Source organism: Pavona decussata, unplaced genomic scaffold (assembly GCF_977016875.1).
Source record: "Pavona decussata unplaced genomic scaffold, jaPavDecu1.1 SCAFFOLD_353, whole genome shotgun sequence".
Classification (NCBI taxonomy): domain Eukaryota; kingdom Metazoa; phylum Cnidaria; class Anthozoa; order Scleractinia; family Agariciidae; genus Pavona; species Pavona decussata.
The window spans coordinates 1,029,704-1,042,150 of record NW_028145734.1 but is presented as its reverse complement, the minus strand read 5'-3'; the positions used below and the strand labels follow the sequence as shown (position 1 = coordinate 1,042,150).

At 40.9% G+C, this 12,447-nt stretch overlaps 1 protein-coding gene across 3 annotated transcripts; it reads right to left on the bottom strand.

Annotated features, from left to right (window-relative positions):
- Positions 1 to 5: 5 nt before the first annotated feature.
- Positions 6 to 11,945, bottom strand: LOC146453081 (extracellular calcium-sensing receptor-like). 3 transcript variants are annotated; one of them, XM_085097064.1, is made up of 2 exons: positions 11,524 to 11,945; positions 6 to 3,759 (listed from the first exon to the last, which is right to left on the bottom strand). In XM_085097064.1, the coding sequence occupies exon 2, from the start codon at positions 3,707 to 3,709 to the stop codon at positions 1,037 to 1,039; it is 2,673 nt and encodes an 890-aa protein (XP_084953190.1). In that variant the 5' UTR covers positions 3,710 to 3,759; positions 11,524 to 11,945; the 3' UTR covers positions 6 to 1,036. The 3 variants fall into 3 exon arrangements, with proteins under 3 accessions (XP_084953190.1, XP_084953188.1, XP_084953189.1); XM_085097062.1 differs by lacking the exon at positions 11,524 to 11,945 and adding an exon at positions 4,066 to 7,334; XM_085097063.1 differs by lacking the exon at positions 11,524 to 11,945 and adding an exon at positions 4,715 to 7,333.
- Positions 11,946 to 12,447: the final 502 nt, after the last annotated feature.

The window sequence follows — 12,447 nt, the reverse complement described above, 5'->3', positions numbered from 1 at the left end:
TCTTCTAGCGTAACGATTCAGTTCGTGCACCTTCCTTCCACGCTCACATTCCCCGTTGAATGAGTGTTTGTTTCCAAGGCACCCCTCTCCAATAAGCGCCCTCCACCTCAGTAGCACCCATACACTGAAATGTGTCTAAACTAAACTGATTTCTAATAGTTTTGAAAGTTAAAACGTTGGGGACTTTATGAGATTAAAAAACGTACTGGACTGGTTTGTACGAGGAACTACTTGGGCTTCGTATAACCCGCCTCTGTTTACAAGGAAGTAGGTAGGGTAATACTAGCACAAAGGTTTTCCTTGCAGACGAGACGAAGCTGTCCCGGGCTTACGTGCAAACGTTGAGGTATTAAGGCCCAGTGGCCAAGACAAACTCGACCTTCACGCAACGTTTAAAACTCAAAGAAGATATATACCAAGACTTCATCTGTAATCGCAGCCAAAAATCTACCAGATACTTGACGGAACAAGCTCTACAACCCTCCCCTCTCCTATTCACGTTTTCACTTGGAGTATCCAAAGTTTTGCGCTGTCAACTTTGCTACTGAGGAAAAGGCCCCTATGTACCGCGATCTTTTTCTCTGGGGGTAGGTCAGTCAGGACTTTCACACTAAGTGTTTCTTGAAGGGTTTTAAACCCAATAGCATTAATATTGATGTAAAACTGAATTAAAATTCTTACAACATAAATATTTACATTGCACGTAAATAAACAACAATAGAAAGAAATGCTGTCGTTCATCTCCACCGATGAAGTCACTGAAGAGCTTGCTGAGTCTTTAGCTTCTTTAGACTTTAGCGTCCATTTTGTTTGAAATTTCGTTCTGTTTTGTAAAGGCTTTGCCTTGGTACTTCACTGAAGGCACTATACCTTCAATAACAGCCTCTTTCAGGCAACTCAGATTAAAATAAGAGAGGCCAAGGAGTTAGAATAGCGCGGAGAACTGGGGACGAGGAACCGAGAACCCGGTCTTTCCCCAAGCCCCTCCTAATTTTTCTGTTTCTGTCCCAGTCTCCTGTTGAGTTGCCTGATTTAACTAGCCTTCAGGTTTGGTAAGATCTAGAGCGGTATTAGTTCTTCCCATGGCCGTGGATTTGGCGCAAACTTTTGATCGTGATATGTGAAACGAGTACTGTGACACTTGTGACCTGACAGATGCCAGAGTGTTTTGCTGGGGATGGAAGATAAGGATGTAGATCTTGGGTCCGAACATGCAGCTCACCAAACCAAATGAAGTCACTAACGTGGTAGAACAGGAAACTAGCGTCACGTACCAGCTCTCAAAACTAAACACCACCGGGTAATACGCCAATGATGATAACAGTAGAATGTACATAGAGAAACCTATGTACCTCGTCTCATTGAAGTTCTCAGGGATGCTCCTGGCCTTGAACGCGTAATACGTGCACAAGAGAGCCACCGTTAGCGTGTAACCGCACACGACGATGAACAGAGGCAAGCCGGTGTCAGTCTGGAAAGGTTTGCAGACAAGAAAGATGTACTCTTCCGAGCGGAGGATTTTCTCGCGCCGAGGAGGGTCCATAGACATCCACAGCACCGTTAAGGCAAGTGTCACTGAATTCATCACGGAAATTAAGACGGTTTGCCTTGTCACAGTTTTAAAACAGGGTTTAAATAGTTGCGCCACTTGGTCAACTTGGAAAACGCCTGTTATTCGCATTGTTTTCACAAACAGGACCGTGATGCAGAGCGTGAGCGCAAAATAGCGCCAGACACTTGCTAAGCTACAAAATAAATCGCTCGGCTCAACCAGTTCAAGGACGGCCAGTGCAAAAAGAGCTGCGATTCCGAACAGAAGGAGAAATGAGACTTCCCTGCTAGACGCCTTCACAATTGGCGTATTATAGAACTTGATGTAGAATGCGCAAACAAGCAGCGTGAGAACAAATCCGATAGAGGCCATCGCTGTAATGCAGATACCAGTAACGGTTGTCAGCGTGATGTTGATGACTGGCAAATTTTCACACTTTGTGCGCCCTTCGTTTGGTCTTGTTTCTGGCTCGCACTCAATGCATCCGCTTGATCCGACCTCGGTGCTAATAGTTCCCTGTGGACATTTTATACAATCCCAACAACAAGGCGTTGTGGGTGCTCTCATGGTTCCAGGCAGACATTCAGATGTACAAAAAGACGCAGGCGCTGAGAGATTGTTCAGAAAAGAGTTCCACTGCAAGGCAGAGGCAGTGAGCTGAAGCTTGGGGGAGGTCTCCTTGTCCCAAATTCCTACAGTTACCTTTCTGTAAGTCTTAGACGTGCTTGCTCCACGCTGGAAATTTATGATGTCATACGAGGCAGATAAAGGATCACCAGAACTGTCAAATCGTATTTTGCCAGTCGAACCATTGAAGCTGACGTTCCGGAGGTATTTTTGTAAATCGCTTCCCTTTACAGTCGGCTGAACCGAGGGACAGCTGTCTAATGCCTGCACGCCGTCTGTTGTAGAACAACGGTAAATGCTATCCAGGGCATGTGCAAGAGCGTAAACTGCGTCAATTACATAAGAGACGAAAGAGCTACGTATTTTTGTTACCGAGTGGTATGACGTCAAATTTTTGTCGCAGGCTGGCACTTCAGAGTCGATCAAGTTAGTTGCTGAGCAGTTGAATTGTGATCTCCAGAACTCCTCCCACCACGGTAGCCCACTTTGAGCACTTTTTCCAGGCGTGATCTCTTTGAGGTGTTCTTCAAACGCCGTATATGGATAGTCACGTGGTTGTATTCCTAACGAGCCATCCAATATGGTGAAGCGAGGGTCAAGAAACACTGCTTCCTCGGCGGTCAATGCGTCGCTGAGTATCAAGGTCTTTTCTTGAAGCCTTTGATCGGTTGCCTCTTTTAAGAATGCTCTTCCGTAACCACCAGAAAGCCAAACAATGATTACTCCGATACTAGGTCTCAGTTTGATCCTGGAAACAGTTTGCTTGATTTTGTCTTGATATCGTAATCGCGGGATGAATTCAGAGAAGGCAATGCAGAAGGTGTTTCTGTCGTACGACTCTTTCTCCAGCGCCCAAATACCATTTCGTCCATAAGAGTCATCAATGCCCACAGCCGCCACGTATGTCCAATTAAACTGTTCTATGATGTCCGCCATGACCTTTGCCTGCCAGTTGTCTGGTGGTACCGTCCTGAAAAAGTCTTTGTACAACCTTGAACTCAACTCTACGCTTGTTGCAGTCGGACTCACGGCAGGAATATCAACGACTTGCAGTAGACTTCCCACAAGTACCGCGCTTCCAGAATTGTAAGGGCCAACGAGTGCTGAGATGGGCTTGGACCTGACCTTCGTGGTGTTGTCTATGGCCGAACTGTTAACCTTGGTAAAAGACATGCAGATTGGATCGCTTGCTCGCACGAAATCGTAGGTTATTTTCATGGCCAAAGCTGTACTTTCACAGTAGTTTCTGATATCGTAACCAACTGTGACATTGGGCAGAAGATTGGGATCCTTGTTTACTTTGTCAATGGCGAAAATCATGGCCTCGGCGTGTCCCAGACCCATTGTGAAAAGCTCATTACAGCGTTCTTCGTTTCCAGCGAAGTGTAAGTTAAATAGGCCACCCAATATAACGTCACCATCTTTGTAAGCCGTGACGTCGTGTTTTCCTGATGTGTGGGGCAGAAGCAGCATTGTTAAGAAACAGGATAAAGTGGTTCCGGCTTGTCTCTTCCAAGTCGCCAACTTCATTGCTGCGATGGTTAAAATAAGTGTAGCGTTTTTCTTTCGTATTGATGTTGCTGTAACAAAAACAGAATCAACTGTCAAGCTCGTATACAACATCAACAGTCAAACTCATTCTTACAACGTACAAACAATAAATACAAGCAACCACAAACACCTCTAACAGCTACGGTTTACCCGGAACACTCATACATAGTCTTCAACTCTATAGTATAGCCAAATTCTAGTTGGAAAGGCAATAATGGACAGCTGATTAGTCCTCGTCAGGACTCACCAGCATGGCATAGCCAGACACAGAACAGTACTCAAAAGTCACCGAGTGCCAACTTGCAGATTACTCCAGAAGCACTGAATTCACTTACTTAAAACATCCGCTCCGCGCTAGGAGGACAAGGAACCAAAAACAAAACAAAAAATTGTCCCCGGCAGAGATGTTGTGTGTCCGAACTTTGACAAAACAGCAGCGTGCCATGGCTGTCACGGATTTGTCTTCCACGTGCGTGAGTGTTCTGACCAGATCTATGTGTTTTTGAAGCAACTAACATTCGACAATTTTATACTAATTATGCGTAACCCTGGTTCTCAGGCTTCAACTCTCGAGCAAAGTCACCTTGGCCGTAAGCCAACTGTTCGCGTTCAGCTCGGTTGGTAACGTCAGATCAAATCATGCCGCGTAGACGACTGAGAGGGGTTAATAATGCAAATTCCCCAGACATACCAAAGTCCCCTGATCAATTTTGCTTTTGCTAGTCAAAGTTCCATGACTCACAAATTTCAATGATAGGGAAAAAGCCGTTAAGCTTTCATGCAGAAAAGATCATGCATCTATGTTAATTTGTAACGAAATGAAGCGTCGATAATGGCATGGTTGCTGATGCAAACGGAAAAAGTAGTTGTTGATAACCAAATAAGCTTTCCTCCGTTGACAAATTTTAACTTGTTGGGCATTAAAAGTGTTTTTGTTACCTTAAACAGTTATGACCACAAATTTTAAACGAATAGTTCTTGTACCTTAGGATTTGTTTTCAGTTCACTAAAATGTGACGTTCTTGCGTCAAATTGATGGGCTCCCGGCCACTCTCATGCTCCATTGATGCAATCTGCAGAATTCTCGGAATAAAGTTCTGAGTTGTAATTTATATTGAGGTGATCGCTATTTTAATATTATGACGTAGCTAGTTTTCGGGATGTTCCAGTCAGCAAGGTGCCGCGGGATTGAGAAAGGGTTATAGTAGCGTTCCAGTCTCGAAAGTTGTCACGTTTGTTGAAGGAAGTAATTAAAGACCTAAAGACCTTTCCATATATTCAAGAAGGAAAGATTAATCGACATCAAATCACATTTTCCGGTATTTCTCAAAGCTATTTTTCAGTGCAAGTCACACAGTGCCTTCCCATAATTAAGCACATCGGATTTCGATGTAGCGTGAAATTAATCAACCCGTTCGTAGTTGGACGGGTTTCGTTGGGTTTGTGCGCGGCACTTGTTTCTTTGGTGGGAAATAAAACAGCAAGGTTCTGTGTGCGTGTGGTTAGTGACTTCAGAGAAACAAAACCTCTGCCTAAATGTTTCGTGATTATCTTTCGTGACCTATTGGTGACGTAGGAGCAATTAATGTACGAAGAAGCCGATCTGAATTAAATATAAACCAGGACGTTTTCGATCCCAAAACGGGATAATTTCCATGCATGATCGAGACTACTTTCTATACGAACGGAAACACGGAAGTAAAAGTTCAAGGAGGACTCGAAACACTCGTGAAGTAATAATACACTGCGGCATTTTTCTTTCTCCCAAACAAATCGTAAAGTAAAAATAAAGTTTTGTCGACTTCATGTCGTCATTGTCAAATGAGTAAAATGGAAATAATGGAAAGGCATATTTATAGGTATTGAAAGTCAGAAAGTAAATTAGCATGAAAGCATTCAGGTAAAGAGTTTCGCGCGAATGGAATCCGCTTGCGTGTTCAGTTTCGGTCTTTTGTTCTTGATCCACAGCATTTCATAGACCAAACATTCAATTGTTTATGACTTTTAAGTTCTTAATTAAGTTTTTAGGTGTTAAACAATGCGCGTCCCTGAAATGTTTTCCGATCACAGAATCTTTATGCTCCTCATGCATGAGACTACTTTCTATACGAACGGAAGCACGGAAGTAAAAGTTCCAGGAGAACTAGAAACACTCGGTGTAAAATAGTATTACACAGCGGGGCATTTTTCTTTCTCCCAAACATCTCGTAAAGTAAAAATAAAGTAAAGCAAATTTATTTATACGCGGTTAGTTTTTAGGCTAGAAGCTTGTGGAGCCGTGCAATCAAACAAATATTTTAAACAGACAACATAAACTAAAAAAATCTGTCATGTTTCTATAATTAGAATTATCTCACAGAACTGATACTGAGCAACGGAACATGAAGCGAAACTACATCTATTTAAAGTTCTTGCGATTTCCAGTGTGTACGGTAACTGAATTTAACTGGCGTTTCGAATTGGGAAATAACCCTTCTCTGACTTGAAACTCCTACGTTACACAGACTAACAGAGTTCCTTTCATCAAGCTTTTGTCAGTCGATCACTGCAGGAGGCAGCATGGCCGAGTAGCTAAGGTACTGGACACAATCAAGAGGTCACGTGTGAAAGTCACGCCCTGAGGTTAAACCACTGCCCAAATATGGTAATGGTGCACACGATGGATTCGTCGTCGTACACAACAGATATCCTGCGATATGTCGACAGTGACAGTGACAGTGACAGTGCTTAAATGACAGTGCTTAAAATAAGTAATAACCTCAGAAGATTATCTCCAGCTTTTCTGCAGTAAAACCGTGCTTTATCATATCAATGATGTGTTGAATAATAAAACAATTATGCTGCTCAATCTTGCGGAATATCCCCTGATTTTAGCCTACTCGGCCTACAGCCTCGTCGGCTAAGTATCGGGCGATATTCCGCACGATTTCGCAGGATAATTGTTAAATAGCCAACGGGCCTTCTTCCAGCCAGTCCGGATTTTTAACCGGACTAAATTTGATCGAATATTTTTAAATTTGATTGAATATTTCTGATTATAAGGAAATTACCTGTAAATCTTGGGATCTCTCGTATAAACAACGCATATACATTAACATTATTTTTCATCATAGCACCACAGCAAAGTATTGCTCAATAAACTTCAGAGAAAACACATCGCATCAAGTAATTCGTACGTCTGGGATGCTTATTAGGTGTTAATTTTTAACTGAAATATCTTGAAATACCGCGTTGTTCACCACAGCATTAATAATTCACCGCGCGCAAATTTGGTGACGGTCAACCACACACACAACATGTTGTTTGTGGTAGGATTCCATGGGCTCCTGATTTGTGGACATGCATTTAACACGTATTTTGGCAGAGAAAATTTGTATATTTGCGAAAACAAACTTCATCTGGAAGTGGAACTTTTTATAAAATGCTTACCTTCATTTACTTTAAATTTCTGGTTTTCTATCACGATTGCCTTGGATCTGGTATTCATCTTCGGTAATGTTTTTCGTTTCAGTGATAAAAATGATCTCCGCACGTTGTATTCCGGTTGTCAATTCCATTTAGAGGCTGTTTACCTGTAGGGAGGAAGATCCTAGCACCAGGAAGATCCTAGAGGGAGGATCATCCTGGTTAGCGCCATGCATATGTTTTCTCTATTCAGTTTACATGCAAAAAGTTGTACTTTGCCCTAGCGCTACGATCTTCCTAGAGATAAGAACTTCCTAGCTGAGAGATAGGAAGATCCTAGGACTAGGACGATCCTAGCACCATGTAAACTACTTTCGCTCGGAAGATCCTAGTACTAGGGACAAAAAGAACAAACATGGCGGCAGCCGGGCGTTCAGCTGCTCAAGGCCGACAGTTGTTCTTCTTTTCCATCTCCATTTGGTAACCGCTTCGGCCGAAATTTCTGCATGTAAAGCAAACGAAAAGTTTTTCCGCCTTCTCGGATCTTCCTAGTGCTAGGATCTTCCTCCCTCCATGTAAACATTCTAGCTGTGGTGGGCGTCCTTCTTGTAGGATAAAGAAACTGTGCTGCATTGAAAAGCGAATAACCTGTGCTCAGGCTCAAGCTCTATTAGTTTTCATTTTGCTTGGAAATATCAACCACTCCCAAGGGAAGGTGAAAAACGAAAACTTTCGAGCGACCATTAGTAACGGGAAACGAGAGAGCTGCTAATTTTTAACTAAAAGCCCGATCGCAGGTTAAGTCCACCTTAGAGCTTTTTCTTAATTTGCATTTCGCTCGTTCAGAAAAACAGCGAAATTACTCTAGAACGAAAGCACTTAAAATCATTGAACTCTGAGAGGTCAATACACTCGCTCAGGTGCAAACATATTGTACTGTTTTTTTTTTTCAGACGGGAATCGTGTACACCAAATTAATTTCAATTTTCGAATGGCAGTCTGTAAAACTAACATAATTCCGGCACTCGCTTTGCTTTACAACTGTAAGGTCCTCTTTATAGTCGAGTCGAAATAAATTCGAAGTTAATTTACATTTTCTGTGGAGGTTTTCCTCAACCGTGATTCAGATACTTGCATAACGTATTATTTTCTTAAAAGTTAGTTGTTAGAAGCTCTTATATTGTAAGTAAACTTCTACTGACCTGAGGTGCTGGGATTTCTTAGCCTTGCATTTCATGACTCGGAACAATACGCTTCATCACTGAATGACATAAAACCTTTGGCGATGGGCGATTATCAATTTTTTTCCTCGTCAGTCCAAATTTATTTTCCAAAATTTATCCCTCAAAAGCAAATTGTAGTTAGCCAAATAACGAGAAAACCTTCACCCCAACTCACTCAAACCATCGTAGTTTTGTTGTTTTTCTCCCAAGCGCCTTTATTTTAACAGAAAAGCAATTCATTATTATCGTTGACGTTTTAGTTCCGACAAGTTTTTCATGTTTTCTTTCATGTACCATTTCCCTTATTCGATTGGATACGCCCATTTCGGCTGATTTGCAAATATATAGGTTTGTTAGTTTACTGCCTTCGCTTGATATAAATTTCCTTTTCTTAACTAGTCTCCGGCCTTTCATCATTTTCTCGCAACGTGTATATAAATCTCGTAAAAAGCGATTGCGAATGATTGTTTAATATTTTCACGAAGATGTCTGACCAAGCGAAAAATAATATGCGATCGACAACCATTATTACATACGAAAACATGGCGTGATGTTGAGAGAAAGCGATTTCGCACTGCATACGAAAACATTGCGTGATGTTGACAGGGAAACATTTCGAATTTCAGACAGGGAGGGCATTGAGATATAAGACTGAATCCGAATCCACTTATGAAAGCGATGACTTGTAACTCAATTTGTTTGATGTCTGAGGTATATTTATTTGAATTGGATAGACGACTCAACGGCCTGAATGTTTGTTCAGGATGGCACTCCTCTGAAGTTACGAACGCCAAAGCTAATCGGACATTTGATGTGCTATATAGTACTGTGTTATTCTATCGCATTTAAGGCACAGTGTTACGGCGAGTATACGTTATCTTTTTTTTGTTGTTCAAATTTGCTAAATTTATGTTTCAGTGCATTGTCCATACTGTACACGCATTGCTCAGTTGATAATTGATTACACAATCGGAAATGAAATCGAGTGAATTTTTAAAGAAAGAGTTATTACAAATCTCAGATGGATAGGAAAAACTTCAGTTCAAAAGGTCGGACGGCGACATTTTCAAGTTGGCCGTCGTTTCCTTCTTCACGGGCCATCCGTAACCGAAACCATTTACAAATAGTTCAGTTCCATCTCAAGAATAGCCGCCGTTTTAAAGAACATTTGGCACTCATGTTTCAGCTGCCATTGACAAGTGAAAAAGTGTCTTGGGTTTTCGAAGTGTGACTAAAAATAGATGACACTGTCCTTTTTTATTCAAGGAAAACCGATCAATGAAGCTTGTTTGAAACGACCGAAAAAATGATAAAATATATTCTAGGTGTTTAAAAGAAGAACATAATGGCAAAAACTTGGCTTAGAAACCCTCAAATTTAAGATTTCAGTCGGCGGCTGTTTGACTTGCTGTTGGTTTAAGTCGCTAATCGTCTTAAGGAGCTTTTGACTGTAAAGGTTTCTTTCGGCGGTCCCCTAACCTATCCGGCAGTACTTAGGATGTAGCTTACTGAAAGAGAATTATCAAAAAGCGCCTTGTCACGATCGAAACTGAAGTTTGCAAAAAGAAGTTGACGTGCGTTCGTCACTAAGCATGCTGCGTTGTATTAAACGATAGTTTGCCAGCATCAGAAGCACATTGGTGGTCTCGTTGCGGGGATAAAACAGGCCAACTTGTGTCTGTGCAAAGTTTACGTGCAATTGTCTTACTGAGTGTATATAATGGGCCCGGCAATCGATCCTATTGAAATTGTCAGTAGAGTGCAAAAGCATAATTCCTTTCAAGCAATTTTCTATTATCGCCTGCTGGCCTTATGTACACGGCGAGTTCTCTTAACAGAAGCCGAACTCACAGGTTCGACTCCTGTTGGAAGAGCTGTCACTGCTTGAAAAAATACATCTATCATCTGTCATTTATTCGCCAGGTTAAAAACATAACATCACACGTACATTTCTTTCAAAAGCCGGGAATTTTAGTATTCCCGAGTGTGGCTTTCCAACACTTTACCAATCAATCCGAGTTATAAATAATATACAGGCATTTTCTTTCTTTTCGCATTTCGTACTTTCATGTTTGCTGGTGCATCTGATCGAGAAGCCAGTAAAGGTTGGTAACTTTTTGGTAATCGCTATGTTCGGGTGTATTGGTGAACGTAGGATAAGCGCCGAATTTAGTGTAGCGGTTTTGAAGGTTAATTCCCCTACATTTTACATGAAAAATAAGAGTGTTATTTTTTTTTTTAAGTTCATTTACCCAAGAGATATTGCTGGGTAGTTTTGAGGCTTTCCCTACAACAGTATCACTGATTTTTCTGCTGAGCTGCATTTAAAAATAAATGGAGTCAAAAATTACCTTCGATGGTCTAATACCAATATAGGCGCCGTAAACTACATTTTTTGGGTTATTATTGAGATTTAGAATCGCTTTTACAGCAAACGGGAAACGTGTGATTCGCGTTTATGTTTTCTTTAAAAAATACGTACATAGATGAAAATAGTGCAAAACAATTCTGCCCTCAGTTGATGCTAATGCAAAACTACTCAATTTTAATGGAAAACTTGAATCTTTTTACGGAAGCGATTATCGTTGTTATTGTTAAAGAAAGAGCCAGCGGCAAATGCAGGATACTTCTACGTGGCTACTTCTGCCGTTTGCCCTAAACGCCATTGTAAATCTCTTATCTCTACTGCTTTCTGTTCCGCTGATGCTGGGTGCTAAATACAATAGAAGACGTGAAAACATTGAGCGCATTTTGGCAACCTGTTCCATATTTTCACGTCCACGAACAAGATAAAACATTTCAATGTTATTTTTCTGTTTATTTCGTGATCGGAAACGTTTGAGTGATTTACGACACAGATGCTTATTACGGAAAAGAATTCTGATCTTTTATCCTCGCTAAAATGATTTGCAGCATGAATTTTTTTTTCACGCCACTGTAACAGGACCGAATTTAGTCGGTATCTTGCATAGTTCAGATGTGTTGTCCATGTGTCTTGCTGCCATTTTACTAGTTATCTCGCTATTTTTCTGACCGGGTAACATATGTATTTTAAGAAGTTAAACTGAAAATGATGCATCTGGAAATAAATGTTCATAAAGTTGAGCTTAACTGCTAATGGCATTGGGTCAGTGAAACAAAAATTGCAACAAGAATTGTACTAACCTTTTCAAACCAAAACAACAATCTTCCTCTTGTCAAATGCACTCGAGATAACTAGTTAGTTTTCGCAGTATAATGAATTTGTTTACGTTGAGCAAGGGCCAAAACAAGGGTAAAGCAAACTGGATTCCCTCTTTTACAACTTTCACAGCGACAAAACACAAGGATAATTGTCCGTTCCATTAACAAGCATTTCTAAATGTAAATTGCCAGAGAGATAAGAAAACGCAGGCAGCTGCTGGAGGATATTAAACAGCGGTAAGCGCGGCTTTGGCTGCGACGCAGTATGATTTCTCTTGAAGCCGGAAATTAAAGCTGTCGTAGATGCACCGTTTACAGAAGTGTTACTATTGTAACAGACTTGGAAAAAAGTTTAAGATGAACTAAAAAAACCTGTGACCTTTTCAATTTGAGTTTTCTTGCTTTGTGGAGCAGAAAAACAAAATAATAATAAATAACGCCCATTCTTAATGGCTCTGTTGGCATATCTCATTAGCTTTCTATGAATATCTGAATACTGAGGTTGTCTTTAATATGTCGGCGGCCTAGCGAACTAAAAACAATAACAGTCACTTTGGTTAAGCTATATTATATTTGTCACTGCAGTCTCAGTTTTGATGAAAAATAAGTAAGTTTCAATAGCTTTTTCATCGTTGTATCCAATGCTTTATTGAAGCTTATCTTTAAAAGGTCGAGATATTTAGTACTGATGAACAAAGTGTATTTTTGAACCCATCCCCGCGCAGCAGATGTTCGTGTTATCTAACACCATTGGCTTGATTAAGTTTGCGCTGCTGAAAACTCTTCAGCTCTCCCCGCAGAGTAAACATTGAAGCAGAACGACAGCATGTCGTACATTTTCTCGTTATTTGGCGGAAAGCGTATTTGACATCGGGTATTTATTACATGAAAATGATCCAACCTGAA

What these genes read in the sequence shown, in the direction of transcription:
- LOC146453081 (XM_085097064.1), bottom strand. Translation starts at nt 3,709, where the DNA reads ATGAAGTTGGCGACTTGGAAGAGACAAGCCGGAACCACTTTATCCTGT.